A 14,346-nucleotide genomic window follows, 5' to 3' on the forward strand; every position below is an offset into this window, starting at 1 on the left:
ATACATACTGTAGCCTATTTGTTATAGCGTCTCTATGTTCGATGTAGGTCTGTACTCTAAATAAATGCCTACATGTATATCCATTTTAAGTCTGTCCCTAAAGCACGGCTTGTGCGGCTGTTCAAGAACAATATTGGACCTTTTCCACCGGCTGGCGTTTAAATTTGTCAAACACAGGAAATGCTACAGCCTCATCATCTCCGGCAATTCTAAACAATTTTTGCGATTTTCTCCCTGCAACATACGGCAACTCGCGCCAGTACGACGGGCTACAGAGCGTAGATTGACAGGTGTGAAGTCTCTCCCTCTCCCCCTCCTTTTTACCTCCGCCAAGGAGGTTATGTTTTCGCTGCCGTTTGTTTGTCTGTCAGCAGGATTACAGAAAAACTACTGGCCCGATTTTCATGAAACTTGGTGGAAGGGGGTAGCATGGGCCAAGGAAGAACCCATTAATTTTGGAGCGGATCCAGACCCAACTCTTGAACAAGCAATAATAGCACGAACCTTGGCGGAGCTCTGCGCTCTCCGAGTGCCCTTCTAGTTTACATCTAAGTCAGCGTTTACATCAAGTCATTTCACGTTTTGATTACACATCTTTAGAACAACAGTGTGACGCACAGCGTTCCTGGACATGAAACTTTTAGGCATTGAAAAACTTGAGACAGCCTGTGGATGAACTGAAACAATTAATTGCATAATATTGCACTTATTTATTTCCATGGAATATCCAAGCGTAAATATTGGCAGCTGGTCGTCATAAACAGACACTTTTTTCAGATAAGCCACATCCAGGCACAGCTTCAGGGAAATCCCATGGGAATGTTGACTGTCAGAGGGAAGAGAGACAAGCGTGCATAAAAGCACATTCCCAGAAGAGGTGTATGTGTATAAATATTTGACTATATGATGTAACACTGTAAGGTAGGCTCTAGGGTTGCAACTAACAATTATTTTCATTGTCGATTAATCTGTTGATTATTTTCTCAATTAATCGATTAGTTGTTTGGTCTATAAAATGTCAGAAAATAGTGAAAAATGTGGATCAGTGTTTCCCAAAGCCCAAGATGACGTCCTCAAATGTCTTGTTTTGTCCACAACCCAAAGATATTCAGTTTACTGTCATAGAGGAGGAAAGAAACCAGAAAATATTCACATTTAAGAAGCTGGAATCAGTGAATTTTGACTTATTTTTCTTAGAAAATTACTCAAACCGATAATAACTGATAAATCGTTGCAGCTCTAGTAGGCTCAGGGGCGTCATGCACCCAGAGGGGCCACATTTTCACAACTTCATGGCCACAGTGACATAGTTACATTCAATGAAAAGCAAAACTGTGAATAAGATGGACAATAGAAAGTTAATCAGCAAAGTGTAGAAGTACAGGGAGCTGTATGACACATAGTCACAGTTCCTCCTCACAAAAACACAGCGCTGAAAACATACTTAACATACATATAACTTCAATTGAGAGAGAGAGAGAGAGAGAGAGAGCCGTTGAATCAGAGAATTAAAACGTTATTTTCTGATTGTTTCACAGCGGTTACGTTCTAAAGCGCAGAGAGAGAGAGAGAGAGCCCCGTATCAAAATACCGGTAGCCTACCTTAGAAAAAAGATTAAAAAAAAAAAAAAAGATCAATGGAGAAATGTCTTGCTGCTGCTTCTCCTGAGTTTTGTTCAGCAAATTTGAAACTGATCGCTTGAATTTCAGGTCGTACTTTTTTCTCTGTGCCACCATGGCGATCAGCAAATGTGACTGACATTTGAATTAAAGTAAAAAAAAAAACAAAACTGCTTTGTAGCGTCAATGGCAACCGGTTTACGGATTACATATAAAATTAAATTTAAAAAAACGAATATCCGAATCCCAAAATTGAAAACCGAATACCTACCCAACGAACGAATATCCGAATAGTCGAATATTCGGGTCCAGCCCTAGTTTCTACACTGTGACAACATTAGAAAAGATGAGGAGCACGAGTCCTGCTGTGACTCACGCAAGAAGTGAACACAATTAGAGAATGTAGAAGAATGACTGTTTTGATCATAGTTCCTCTGTTATGTCTCTACCTACAATACAGATAGTCATGGAATTCTGGACAAAATCATATCTAACAATAAAAATATTCTCATATTTGGGTCCGAGGGACTCATCAAGTGGGGGTCCGTGGCCCTAATGTGGACTAAATTAGGGGTCCTTGATATGAAAAAGGTTGAGAATCACTGACCTATACTACAGCTTACAGTTACAGCCTAGCTGCTGCCTTGCTGGAACAAGGGGGGCTGCTGCTTTCGGTCTTTGAAGAAAAACGGGACAATAGCTTTTTGCATCTAGACCTGAAATATCAAATGGATTTCAGCTTTACTGTTTTCATTTTACATTTCATTTCATTTTACTGTACAGGCTGTGGTGCTTGTAGGAAACAGTTTGTATAAATGAGCACTGAGAGCAGTAACTTAGTCCACTAAACCAGTGATTCTCAACCTTTTTCATATCGAGGACCCCTAATTTAGTCCACATTAGAGCCATGGACCCCCATTTGATGAGATTTTGTCTCTCAGACCCAAATGTGAGAATATTCTTTTTTGGCAGATATGATTTTGTCCAGAATTCCATGACTATTTGTATTGTAGGTAGAGAGATAACAGTGAAACTATTATCAAAACAGTCATTCTTCTAGATTCTCTAATTGTGTTAACTTGTAAATGGAATAATGCTGAAGTTTAACAATTCATCAATTTTCTGGGGACCCCCGGGAAACCCCTCAAGGACCCCTGGTGGTCCCCGGACCCCACGTCGAGAACCACTGCACTAAACTAGTCATCAACCAGCTAGGTAACGTTAGCTAGAAATTTCTCTCAATTTTGCATTCACCAACCTCTTCTCTTCATCACAACTACGTCTGTGCGGCAGAGACTCCACTTGCAACTTCACTTGCAAATTTTATATCTCAAAAAGTCCACTCTCTGGAAACTGACTGTAATATTTTATATAATAAAGTCTACAATAAAACGTAAAAAAAAAAAAATGCGGGAGGCGTCACGCGGCTGCGGTAATGCGTTTAACCGTCACAGCCCTACTCAGAACCTTCCTCTACAGATTCCACTACCGCTTCCATTTTTTCATGACGGGAGGAAGAAAAAGAAATCATGGTAAAAATAAATTAGGGCTGAAATTACCGGGAGTTCAATTCGCAAGGGATTAGTATTAATGGTGGAACCTGTCTGTCCAAAATCTGGAATTTTTACTTTACAAATTAGAGGCATAGCAGATTGACACAGGATTAAAATCACTGATGATCACCACATTTATTCAAAATCATCAATGTCCCGAGGTAACATTTGTCCTGTGCGAATAGGGCTTTAAAACCTAGTTGGCTGGCTGAACTGTGAAAGTGGCTGCTTAATTTAAAGACATACCAGGCACTGTGGCCTGTGGACGAAAAAGGTTGTTTCCTTCCTTGGAAAACGGGGACTAATCCATTAGGACTTTTGAGTCCAGGCATTAGAGCATATAATTAGACCAGGGGTGAGTATACTCTTCTCCCTCCAAAATCCAAGAATTGAATTTGGTCCCAGACAAACACATTGTGCTCAGTGTCTCGTTGGGCCCGGTCTTAGTTCCTGGGCTTGGGTCCTGGGACCCAAGTCCTGGGACCCAAGCACAGCTTCGACAACATCTGAGCTACAACAACAGCTACAACAACATCTGATATTGATATCCGCTGTGGGTCTGGTTAGTTTAAATTGCTGCATCTTTGTATGCCCCACATGAGTACTAAGTCAAGTGCCTGGACTAGAAGTTCCTAATCGATATCATGCTTGCCCCATTACACCATGACCAAGGAATGTTTGTGCCTTCTAAATCCCCACGCTTCAGTTTGTTTTGGTTGCTCCCTTTGGAGGTCAAAAGTCTGATTTCTATTACAATCTTTGTTATCAGTATAGTGATGATGAAAGCATACCTTTTGTTTATTGACAAAGATTAAATCAGACTTTTACAACCTATTTGCATGTGGGCATGTGCACGTTGAACTCTTGATGAATTGTCTCGGCCGGGCGGCAGTGGACAATGGCTGTTGCATATTTGTAGTGGATGTGTCAGGAGGAGTTGGGTAGGATGTTGACATAAGCCATGGCGTCACATTACTGCACCTTTCTTTTATGAGTCCTTGGGTTTTTCCACCCAAGGTAGAAAGGTGATGAAAGTTCTGGCAAAATACCGCAGCTGAGGGCAGATATTGCATCACTGCAAGTCCAGCTTGCAGGGCAATGCATAGCAAGGTGTGACCATCAATGGTCTTTGAAGGCCGATACTGATGTTTTTAGACTGAAGCTGCTTATAGCTGATATTTTGTACTGTTATTCAATGTTTCAATTTGTCCGTTTTGATGCCAAAAACTTACAAATATTCAGTGTTTCCCCCAGAGTTTTATTTTTGTTAAGGTAGAAGGCTCTGAAACAATATTTAGACCATCATGGACACTAAAATTCTCCACTGAAACCCTAATGACTAATGACATCTTTTTTAGTGTTAGCAGGGTGACTCACCCTCTTATTCAATGGTAGATACATTACTGCCTCTAAATGAAGAATTAATTTACAGAAACTTTATTGAGCAATTATAAATAAAATCTACCAAGAAAAAGGCAGGTCAGGGAGGAACCTCAATCATATCAGAGGTGAAAGACACTGACCGGCTGATATCTGATATTTAATAAAAGGCCAATATCAGCCCCATGTATTGGCAAATTGATATATCGGTTTAACACGAATGCATAGGATAGTAGATGGACTGTTCTAAAGTAATCAGTGCAGGCTTTTAGCTTTAGTTGCAGCTAGTTCAGAGATAATGGTTTCATTTCTTCAGTGTTTTCTGTTTGATTTGTCCGTAGCCCTTTGTGCATGCTATTTGTTGAACTGGTTTGCCATGCTGTGTAGCCTATATGTTAAACCACTGTACTGTTTCTGTAGATGGCACCTGATTTTCAGGAGACCAGACCCCGCAACTACGTGCTTTCTGCCAGCGCCTCTGCGGTAAGGAGTTGATGGAATCCCCCCCCCCCCCCCCCCCCCCCCCCTGTAGAAATGGTAACTCCAGGAAGCCACTAACACTTTCCTCTCCCTAATTCTGTGTTTGCATCACTCTCACTGTTGACATAAGAGAACCTGTAAGACTAGAAAGATGATATTACTTGTTCCCTTTTTGGGCTTTCATTAATGGTGGAACCTGAGTACTACATTCTGTGGTGAATGTAGTGCTCATTGGACACAGGTGCATCTGGTCATTACAGGGTGTCCACGGCTCTGAAATGATCTAACTTTAAGACCTTTTGAAATGAATCTCTTCAATCACAAATCTCATGAAGCATGTCCACTCTTGGATGAATCCAGAACAGGGTTAGTAGAACAATTGCTGCCTCTCTGCTTTACTAAACACAATTGGACTTCATGTCCCTTAACGACTAATATCCTGGTGTCCTTATTCATATTCTCCCCATTTGTAGTTTGACAACTTTCACTAGCTGTGTTCAATCAGACTGGTTTTGCCAGCTTTGTTTCTTTATTTGGGTTTTTAAATTCTTCAATTAAATTCTTCAATTCCAGGTAGCATTAAAAAAATAAATAAATAAAATAAAATGTCCTAAAGTCTTAAATGTGGCTTTCTGAAACCAGACACCCTGCATTAGATGCATATGTAATACCAGTCACTTCATACACTGGGATATTCTAAGTAGTTATGTATCCGTATTTTATTGTTTTACCAGTGAGGAGGTGTTCCCAACTTTTGTGGAAAGTGATGATAAGCCCAAAGTTGCATACCGGACCTCTGTGTCACGGCTGATAACATGAAGGCTCCTACTGTTACAAAAGCACTACCTGCATGGTGATTACAGTGGCAATATGGTAAACATCTGCTTGCCTATCACCCAGGCACTCCTGTAAACAAACTTAACAGGTCAGAAGGATGTTACTCATCAGTTGGCCTTATATTATTAATACAATGAGGTTTTGACACATATTTAGTCAACGCTTTGTTTGTTTTTTTAACACAGTTTCTGTTGCAACCCAAATACTGTCACTGGGAAAATCAACACTTACTAACACTGAGAAATCAGCTGCGTGGTTTTACCACGCCAGAGATCCTGGATTGGCCAATGTCCACCGGACAGACACATTTTTGATCCAGCACTGAGAGATGCATGTGTCAGCCTCTTTTGACATGTGGGTGTATCTATAATTTTACTTAAATTAACGCGGCAAAATTTCCGTTCCCCGTTTGAAACCAACGAATGAATGATGTTGCCCCTAATGCAAAGAGCTAATCCTATAATAAATATTAGAAGCATACTATATCACAGCAAAACTCAAAATCCCTACAGGAATACAATTACAGGAGATAAAAATACCATTAAGTATGATAAACTCACTCTGAAGTACCATAGACACGCCAGGTCCCTAATTAATTAATCCTTCTCAAAGCATCTTATCTTAAAGTGTATTGGTAGTTGTTGTATGTCATTGATGATACCTGAGAGGTCATTCTTCATTATATTTATAATAATGTATCTTTCTCTCCTTTTTCTTGTCGTGCTTTGGCCTCCCAGCTCTGGAGTGAAGAAGTTGCAAAAGTGAGTATGGCGACATTGTGTTGGTAAACTCTCCTCTACTGTCACTGCTCACCAGGCTCTGTGACCTCATCACACCGCGCTACAGTCAAGTCCCAACTCGTGCAAGCAGAAACTTTCAAAATCGTGGACTTGTTTTTGGAGCTTTGCGCTGGGCAGAGCGAGATGGAACCTTTCCCTGACCTTACAGAATATGAACACATCTGCAGCAGAAATGTTAATCATTCCCATAAGGAAAATTCCACCCTTGGATCCTCTCACACTGTTCGATCTCATCAATCTGTGATGTTCAGTGCATTCCCCCCCGAGTTATTTTGTGATAAATGAGCTTTTTCGGTGAACCCACTTTCCCCTCAAACTGCCTCGTCCACTTCGACTTCAGTTAGCGATTTCCTACATTTCCCAGAATGCCTTTCAGTAACCCCCAGAAAAGGGGCGCTTGAGCTTGTTGCTTTCAATCAATCAGCATATGGGCATATAAATTTAGTTAGAAGTAAACGTTGTCACTAATATTCTTCTTCTTGTATCAGGCTGAACAGGAGCTCCGTGTGGCCCAGACAGAGTTTGAGCGACAGGAGGAGGTCACCCGGCTGCTTCTGGAGGGCATCAGCAGTACACATGTATGTCATACCACACGCACAACAACATTATGGGATGTATTTTACGTTTTTTATTTGTATCTATCTTGGACCGGGACGGAAACTAACTTGTCTATCCACCGGCCACAGTGGCTGATCCAAAACCCACTCTTTGTAGCATCTAAATAAGTTTTTTAGAATAGAGTAGGACCTGGATGATAGTAGGAAGTAGAGAACATTTACCAGCAGTTGTGATGGTTATGTTTTTTACTTCTCACTTTTACTTCAGGGTACATGTGGGTCAAAATCAAAAAGAAATCTTACATTATCTGAATTTATGGCAGTAATTGGAGAGAATTAGATAGCAGTATTGACACATGGAAATGGAAATATTTAGTTTACATTACTGCACTTGCAGTTAGTCACAGTAAGTTTGACACTCATGCATGTCCACTCTTTCGTCAACACAGGACAGGGTTAATACAATATTACATAATATCCCTAAGTATATAATGAGCTGGTTTCCTTTTTCTTACTCTGCCCACTCATAGTTTCACAACTTGATTAGCTACAGTATAGTCCAGTGGTTCTCAACGTGGAGTCCGGGGACCACCAGGGGTCCCTGAGGGGGTTCCAGGGGGTCCACAGCAAATTGATGAATTGTTAAACTTCACCGTTATTTCATTTACAAGAAGTTAACACAGTTAGAGAATGTAGAAGAATGACGTTTGATCATAGTTTCTCTGTTATCTCTCTACCTACAATACAGATACTCATGGAATTCTGGACAAAATCATATCTAGCAATACAAATATTCTCAGATTTGGGTGTGAGAGACAAAATCTCATCAAATGGGGGTCCGTGGCCCTAATGTGGACTAAATTAGGGGTCCTTGATATGAAAAAGATTGAGCATCACTGGTATAGTCAATCAGAAGTAGGCTGGTTTTGACTAGATTTCTATATTTTGGATTTTAAATTGGTCTAAATTCAATTCCAGGTACAATTCAAAAGATCTTGAAAAGTCTTAAATTTGTCTTTCTGAAACCTGCAACCTTATTTATTAGGTGGACGCCTTATTTGTGCAAGGCAAATTCTGATTTAAGGTGACATGGTTCATTTATCCAGCTTCATTACGTAGCCTAGCCTGCTGAGTCAGACCCCTGGAATGCTACGCGAGCTACGCCTCCCATACCCACTACACCCCCTAAAACCACCTCTTTGTTTTGGTGACATTCAGAAATGTTAGTGTTGTATCAGAAGGCGAGGAGCCGGGGCCAGAGGGTGAATACAGGAACGGCTGCCATTGCTTCCTGTTGACATAGCACGTCACCAGCCGGCTGTTGCCATGGTTGCAGTGTATGTTTTGGTTTTTATTGGAGAAATGCGGCACTGCCCACGGACCATAAAAGGAACAGGGGTCTTCCTTTTATAGTCATTACACAGATTGAGCAACATTTTCTTAATATTGTAAAAAAAAAATATTGTTATCAACATTGAAGAAGAAAAACCTTCAATAAATAAATGGCAAAATTGTAAAAATGTATGTTTCTACCTGGGAGGTTGCTCTTTGATTATATGACGACTTTATATCATATATCAAGTTTTGCTTTTATGTTTTCCTCATGGTTTAAGCATGCTTTCTCTTTTATGATAATTTCATAGTTGTCAACCAGTCCAATGAAAGTAGTACAATTCCTATCCATGTTATCCATAGACAAAATGTGGTTTATTATAATTAAATGTTAGCCTACAGTAATTTGAATTCTAGCCAGTTAATTTACAGCTATATTATTACATTTCACCTAATTCATAAAGATTCGATCAGATTATCCAATGATAATTAAGGGCCTTGGACACAATGTAACTTGATCTATTGATTCTTTAATAATTTAGATTTATTTTGTACCGTATATAATATACTGTTTGACTAGAGCAGGTGGTATTTTTCGCCGGCGGTGTGCTTTATGAATCGCTTTCACAATGTGCAAATGATCAGAAGGGGTGGGCGTACGGTGAAAACATTAACACTAATACTTGTTTTTTTGCATTTATGAATGAGAAAACGCTCTACCCCTAACGTCACGCTAAACCTGCCGGTAGGTTTTATGAATGAATCCCACTGTTGTGCATGGAAGCTGAACTTCAAAACTTTCCTTTCACTTTGCAAACTAGTCCCTACGATAAAGACGACTGCCATCTCCAGTACCAAAAAACTATTGATTTGGCTTCACTATCGAAGTCAAGGTACCAAAGTTACAGCTGTGGCTTTGAGAGTGACTGGGGTTGTGTTGCTGTTTCTCTGCAGGTGAACCACTTGCGCTGCTTGCATGAGTTTGTGGAGGCCCAAGCAGCTTACTACAAGCAGTGTCACCTACACATGCAGGACCTACAGAAAGAGCTGGGAAGGTGAGGACCACATCTGTCACTAGGGACGGGTATCAGCAACGACATTTCACTTGGTACCCATTCCATTTGGTAGGATTCAACACAACTGTTGAGCTTTCCAACTAGCAGTTCCTGTTGTTGATTCTCAAAAGTCAAGTTTAGTTTTATATATGTATTTTTTCATAATTTGTTCAGTCAAGATGCATGTTAGTCTATTATATGCATGCCACATTCAAAATGATTTACCTGAGAGGAAGATTTAACTGGGCATTAAATTACCTTGTGACTGAATATTTTATATTGGCAGTAAAGATTTTTAATATTCTACAACTATTGAGTCTGCAGACTCATAGAAATGAAATCTCTTTACACCGCAAGCTAGACACTAACCCTGCTAGTTGTTGGTAACCTACATATTAAATATGATGACACCAAACTTCGGAAGGTTTATGGTTGCACGGTGAAAAGCTGTGGACCTAGTGGCCTATCACCTAAATAAGGGCATGTAAATGCATATTAGATAAGAATTGATGATAACTGTAAATTTGAAATCATTAGTTAGACCGTTGTCTCTAGGAACATTGAGAATGAGATTGAGAATGTGTTTTGTAATACGTCCTTGTTAGCTTTTCTATCTAAATGCATTACTAGACTTGAAATTCTTGTGAATTCTTAAACCATTAATGTCAGCAGTGGAAATTTAAAATTTCCTTTGTACCACTAAACATAGCTAAGCTGAGCACAAATCAAAATACAAATAAAAATTTGAATTTTTAAAATCTTTTTTTTTTTTAAGTTTTTCTCAATATACTATTTTTAGTATATAAACATCGCACAAAAAGTTCGGAACTTTGTGTTTGGTAGATTATTTCTCTGTTGTAACAATGCTTCTTGGCTGTTTATTTCCCTTTTAAATGGTGCCTCATTTGTAAGGAACATGCATTTGTGGGATGAGCAGCACAGCTGAGTATGTGGGTTGCGCTCATGTAAAATTTGCCAAATCTTCTCTGCCAATGCCAAACAGCTTATTCTGCTGTTGCTATTGACTCTTGTTTGGTGTTGTTTGGTGGATTGGATGATTGAAGTCTATCAGTAACAAGGAAGAAACAAGACATATTGGCAATTTTACAATTTATTCCATTTAACAAACAGTCAGGAGCCTGGGTAGCGTGTGGAAGAACCATACACAGCCATAACAGCCTGGCACCTCCTCCTCGTCACCAGCCTGGTCACACACTGCTGTGGGATGGCATTCCACTCCTCAACCAGGATTTGTCGCAAGTCAGCCAACGTGGTTGTGTCGGTCACTCTAGCACGAACAGCACGCCCAAGCTGATCCCATAAGTGTTCAGTTGGGTTGAGGTCAGGACTGTTGGCAGGTCATTCCATTCTCTCTACTCCCAAATTCTGGAGGTAGTCTCTGATAAACCCCGCTCTGTGGGGGCGAGCGTTGTCATCTTGGAGGATGGAGTTCGGTCCCAGACTGTGGAGATATGGGATCGCCACCGGTTGCGGAATCTCATCTCGATATCTCTCTGCATTGAGATTGCCTCCGATGATGACAAGCCTCGTTTTTCCAGTGATGGAGATGCCGCCCCACACCATCACACCGCCTCCACCAAAAGGTGTTACTCTATCGATGCAGCGATCAGCATAGCGTTCTCCCCGTCTTCTCCACACTTTGACCCTACGATCCAACTTCCGTAGGCAGAATCTGGACTCATCGCTGAACATAACGCTCCTCCACATGTTCAGGTTCCAGTGCAGGTGCCAATCAGGTACCTGATTGTCAGCACCTGGGGGTACCGGAAGCTCAAAACAAGAGTCAATAGCAACAGCAGAATAAGCTGTTTGGCATTGGCAGAGAAGATTTGGCAAATTTTACATGAGCGCAACCCACATACTCAGCTGTGCTGCTCATCCCACAAATGCATGTTCCTTACAAATGAGGCACCATTTAAAAGGGAAATAGACAGGCTTTCCAACGGTATAAAATGTATTGCCAAGAAGCATTGTTACAACAGAGAAATAATCTACCAAACACAAAGTTCCGAACTTTTTGTTCGATGTTTATATATATACGGAAACGCATGGGTGTGGAGCTACTTTAATCATCATTTCTCCCTGAAAACACATTGGAGAATCATTTTTATAATTGATTTTTACTTGAGTCTATCTGGCCCCTAATTTAAAAAATTTTTTTGAACGTGTGATCATGGGAACCTACGTATGTTTACACTAGTTGTTATGTGAAAACTGCCTTGTGACTAACTACTAAAACTAGTATGATACAGAAATGGCTGTATCTCAAAAACTACATGGAGTTGTATCAAGTGCTTGGTACCGTTGGATTCAGAACAAGTTGAATTTCAAGAATATGTGCTTTGATCTGGCATGAATCAGAAATTTAGTATGTTAAATTAATGTTAAACTACTTTTCGTGATTTTTTTTGATAATCTAAAAAAAAAAAAAAAAAATTTTGATTTTGGTGTCTTGACAGTCCTCTCTGCAAATTCTGTGTTTTTACCTCTAACAGAAAAAAATCTGTGGAGCATTTCCTTAACATGCTAAATTTAGTAGTTTAGTCATTAATGGGTTAAGATAATGATTAAGAATTGCAGTGGTTAAAAATAATTGGATTAGGCATTGGTAGCAGTCAAAGTCTATGGATGCCGTCCCTATGTGTTGTTTATGGAGAGTCAAATACATGACAAGTCGTCTCCGCTGTTTCCCATGCCCTCAGTTCCAGTGGAGATGTGTGAGTATGACTCGTGGTGTGCTCATGTTCTGTTCCCTGTAATGTGCCTTTCTTTTTTTCCTCTTGGCGTGTATGTCCTGACAGTGACATGTGCCTGTTGTCCCTCAGGTTTCCCAATGCGTTCGCGGTGAACTCTGTCCACTCCATGGTCTCCGCTAGCCCTCCTCTGCCAGGGGGCCTCGGCAGCCCCGTGGAGGCAGACACCCTCAAGATTGAGGAAGTGCAGGCGCCAGCTACGGGAACCCGCAAGGCCAAAGTCCTCTATGATTATGATGCTGCTGACTCCAGTGAGCTCTCCCTTCTGGCTGATGAGGTGAGGTTGCACCATCAACCAGCAAATAGTGTCTAGTGGGCATAAATAATAGGCACAATTTTAACCGCACAACATGTTCCATCTTGACACTTCACACAACTTAAAACCACAGTCACATGGTGGAATAGTTGTGGAAAGAGGTGGGAATTCGAGTCAGACTTGAGTCACAATTGTAATTGCTTGAGACTTGACTTGACTTGGGTTCTGGTGACTTGGGACTTGACTTGGGTTCTGGTGACTTGGATTCTGGTGACTTGACTTGGGTTCTGGTGACTTGGGACTTGACTTGGGTTCTGGTGACTTGGGACTTGACTTGGGTTCTGGTGACTTGTGACTCGACTCTGACTTGTACTCTGATGACTTGAAAAGGTTTCTAAAGTCTTGACTTGAGATCTTGTGTTTGTGTAAATGACTTAGATTGAAAGTGATGAGATTTGTTCCAGCAGACGACTGACTTTCAATTCTGTTTTCTGAATTTGTATGGAATGATTGAATTTATTGAAGTTGAAACTGATTACAGAAATCAAACTCATGATGCTCTTACCAAGTTTTATTAAAACCATATTGCATTGAAAAGTCCTAGATATTTAGTTTTCTTTAAGATATTAAATTGATACTGGACTCTTGATTTGTTCTGACTTGATTTGCTGTTCTACATTTAGACTTGAGACTTGACATTAATTTTTGTTTTTTTAAATTTGTGCAATAAAGTGATAACAGTACAAGTGTAACACAATACAAAACATGGTGTTGGAAGACAGGACAGAATAAGGTAACAGAGTCACAAAATAATCAGACATAATCAAAACAGAACAAAACAAAACAAAACGAAAAAGAGAAAACAAACCAACAAACAAACAACCAGATAGAAAAGAGGCAAGTTCAATTTGATGGTCGTTGAGGGAGTGAAAGTTCATATGAAAGGGGTTGATGTGCCTGAAATATGCGCATATGGGTGTGTTGGTGCGTATGTCTGTGTGACAGTGTGGAAGGGGTCTAGAGGAGTAGTAGTAGAATAGTAGGGTGGGGTTGAGGGTGGGGTTGGGCGTGTGGAAGGAGCCGCAGGAGGTGTTTGTGACCGGAGCTCCACCGCAAATAATGAGAAGGTGTAAGTGGAGGGGGGTAGAGGAAGGAGGGGCTAAGGAGCTTGGTCTGGGATTTCTGGCTGGGCCCAACTGTGGCAGCCCCCAGACCCTGGGGAGAGGGCCCGCCAACTGTAGGACCCAAAGATTTAAGTGTGTGCCAAATGGTGGGAGGACCCCCAGGCCCAGGGGAAGGAGTCCCCCACACCACAGGGCACACAGCTTCGTTGATGTTATTTATTTATTTATTTATTTATTTTATTATTATTATTATCACCAGACTTCACTCCCGCCCCTCCCGTCTTGAAGATGTGAGGGCAGCACTTGCCCAACTGCAAGGTCTCGATGGCAAATGATAGACAAAATTCCGGGGGAGGCAGTGGGGCTACCGGTCAGTGGTTGGGATTTAATCCATCCTGCGGTGGTGGGGGGGTGGGGTTGTAATGGAGGGGCTGGGAGTTGTATTGTGGAGGGGGGAGGGGGGACAGGAGGAGGAAGATGTTGAATGAGTGTGTGAGAGGTAGAGGGCGGGGGTTGAGAGGGTGGGAGGAAGAGGGTGAGGGTTGAGTTGTGGAAGGGGAGGGGGGGGAGAGGGAGGG

General features: G+C 41.0%; 1 protein-coding gene across 5 annotated transcripts in view; it reads left to right on the forward strand.

The window, feature by feature from the left end:
* Positions 1–14,346, forward strand: part of LOC139641023 (endophilin-B2-like) — a 35,825-nt gene that overhangs the window by 13,362 nt on the left and 8,117 nt on the right. For 2 of the 5 annotated variants that reach the window (XM_071515244.1, XM_071515236.1), the window contains 5 exons: positions 4,974–5,036; positions 6,608–6,631; positions 7,159–7,248; positions 9,514–9,614; positions 12,461–12,665. In XM_071515244.1, the coding sequence (XP_071371345.1) occupies positions 4,974–5,036; positions 6,608–6,631; positions 7,159–7,248; positions 9,514–9,614; positions 12,461–12,665 (483 nt within the window). The other 3 variants (XM_071515271.1, XM_071515253.1, XM_071515262.1) reach the window with 3 other exon arrangements.

Source organism: Centroberyx affinis, unplaced genomic scaffold (genome assembly GCF_046629955.1).
Source record: "Centroberyx affinis isolate AG114_WGS23_722 - 3 ecotype Tasmania unplaced genomic scaffold, CSIRO-AGI_Caff_v1 ptg000027l_1, whole genome shotgun sequence".
NCBI classification, from domain to species: Eukaryota; Metazoa; Chordata; class Actinopteri; order Beryciformes; family Berycidae; genus Centroberyx; species Centroberyx affinis.